Source organism: Pteropus vampyrus, unplaced genomic scaffold (assembly GCF_000151845.1).
Source record: "Pteropus vampyrus isolate Shadow unplaced genomic scaffold, Pvam_2.0 Scaffold124, whole genome shotgun sequence".
In the NCBI taxonomy this organism is placed as follows: domain Eukaryota; kingdom Metazoa; phylum Chordata; class Mammalia; order Chiroptera; family Pteropodidae; genus Pteropus; species Pteropus vampyrus.
The window spans coordinates 2,461,204-2,463,379 of record NW_011888905.1 but is presented as its reverse complement, the minus strand read 5'-3'; the positions used below and the strand labels follow the sequence as shown (position 1 = coordinate 2,463,379).

Below are 2,176 nucleotides of genomic sequence, written 5' to 3'. Positions count from 1 at the left end.
GGCTTTTTATGTTCAGGCCGCCCGTGTGGTGACTCTCTGTCTCCGAGTCTGTAGGGCCCGCCGGGCCGGCCTCCCCGAGCTCGACGGGCCCGTCCATGGTCACCTCGAGAGTGGCTCTGCTGGGGGTAACACCCTACCTGGGGACCCGAGGTGGCTTTAGGCCCAGATGCAGAGAAGGCACGAGCTGCGGGAAAGGGTCACAGCCCTGCGGTGTGCTCCGCCTCCACCCCAGAGCCCAAAGCCTCACAGTTCAGATGTTTCTAGTTGCGTCTGAGCTGTCGATCATTGGAGCATCAACAGCTCTGAGTTCAGCAGGGTGGCTCACTGTCCCGGAGGGATCTGCCCAGGCGAGCTGAGTCATTTGACACTGAGTGCTGAGAACAGGAGTGACAGAGAACAAGGCATTTCAGCCCAGCCCTCACCTGCCAGAGCCTCGGGCCGTCATCCTGCGGGGCGCGGTCTCTGCCCTGACCTGTGAGGAGGGTGGGGGTGAGCCAGCACGAGAACCGTGGGGACCCTAGGCCCACTCAGGCCCTACTCTGCCGGGACTGCTGGGGGCAGAACGGGGCCCCAGGAAGGGACTTTGTGTGTCCGCCGTCCTCATGCTGGTGTGCGCACAGTCATGGCCTGGATGGTGCTCGGGGGAGGGAGGCTGGGAAGGCTGGGCGGGCTTCCCGGAAGAGGCGTGTCTGGTCTGGGGTTCAAATCTGCAGCTGCCGTGCGTGGCCTCACATGCCCGCGCCTGTCAGAGGGTGAAGTCTCAGGCTTCCTGGCCAGGTGGGGCGGCGTCTGACATACCTCGAGTATCTGTAGTCACCCAGACTCCCCTCTGGGTGCCCCGTATCCCGGGGACCCCTCTGGCACTCCGAGCTTCTGGAATGGCATTTCTGCGGGCTGGCCAGTGGTCCGAGGCGGGCCCAGAGGCTCGGTGGGCCTCCTGAGTCCTTTGTGCAGCCCCCAGGCCCTAAGCTCAGTGTTCTGAGCAAACAGAGGCTGGAGAGGATGATCTGCCCCAGGTCACAGGAGCCGCGAAGTGGGGAGCGGAGATTCGAACCCGGGGTCGGCCCCTGCTCCACCCCGCCCCGGCGAGGGCAGAAACCGAGACGGCCCCCTCGCTCTGTGTCCCACAGCCAGCACAGCCCCGTGGGAGTCGTCCAGGAGCCATGCCTGTATTCTCAGGAGTCCCAGAAGTTCTCCTGCCAGCTGGCGGTTCCGGAGGGGGACAACTCTTTCTACATAGTGTCGCTGTGCGTCGCCAACCACGCTGGGGGCGCGTCCAGCAGACCCCAGACGTTCGAGGGTTACGAAATCCGTGAGCGAGCTCCCCTCCCGCCGCTTCCGGGTCATCCGGCTTCTCCTTGACCGTGGGCAGGGGCGGGGGTGCTGGGCGAGGGGTTGGGCAAGCTGGGGCTTTACCTGCGGGGGTGTGACCGTGGCAGGGAGGCACGTGCCGGGGGAGGGCTGCGTCGCGTCCTCCTGTCGGGGCTGTGCATGGCCACCGGGGTCTTCCCTCTGCCACCCTCGCTGCCACACGGGACCCACGTGCCCTTCCCCCAGTGCAACCTGACCCACCTGTCAACATCACGGTCACCCCGGTGGACAGAAACCCCCGCTGGCTCAGTGTCACCTGGCAAGACGCCCCCTCCTGGAACTCGCATTTCTACAGGCTGCAGTTCGAGCTCCGGTACCGGGCCGAGAAGTCCAAGGTCTTCACGACTCTGCTGGTGAGTCCGTCTTCTGCTGCTGCCCAGCGCGGAGCCCCCGACACCCGCCGTGGACGGAACCGGGGCTGGCCCGGCCCGCACGCCCCGCGTGGCCCGGGTCGTCTCTGAGCCTTTCTGGACTCCTGTGGCTTCGTTTTTAAAATGGGGACCGTTAGTGCCAGGCCAGTCTCCCCTTCACAGGCCTGTTTGTGAGGGCGAGGGTGACCGGGAAGAGTGGGACCAGGCCACGTCGGCGTGTGGCCCGCCGGGTGCTGCCATGCGTGGGGTGGGACAGAGGGCACTCCCGTGTCACTGTGCACTGCCAGGGTGGTGTCAGCCGTCGGCACATCTATGCCCCGCTGAGTCACCCCCAACCTAAGCGCGGGACAGCTGAGGGGCAGGGGCCACCTGAGCAGAGCCGCCCACGGTCGCTGTGCCTCCGCCTGCAGGTCAAGGAGCCCCGGCATCACTGC

At 66.1% G+C, this 2,176-nt stretch overlaps 1 protein-coding gene across 1 annotated transcript in view; it reads left to right on the top strand.

Moving 5' to 3' along the window:
* IL6R (interleukin 6 receptor) overlaps positions 1-2,176 on the top strand; it is a 27,249-nt gene that overhangs the window by 5,656 nt on the left and 19,417 nt on the right. The window contains exons 3-5 of the mRNA XM_023534310.1: positions 55-125; positions 814-1,312; positions 1,558-1,724. Of these exons, the coding sequence (XP_023390078.1) occupies positions 55-125; positions 814-1,312; positions 1,558-1,724 (737 nt within the window). The remainder of the gene's footprint in view (positions 1-54; positions 126-813; positions 1,313-1,557; positions 1,725-2,176) is intronic.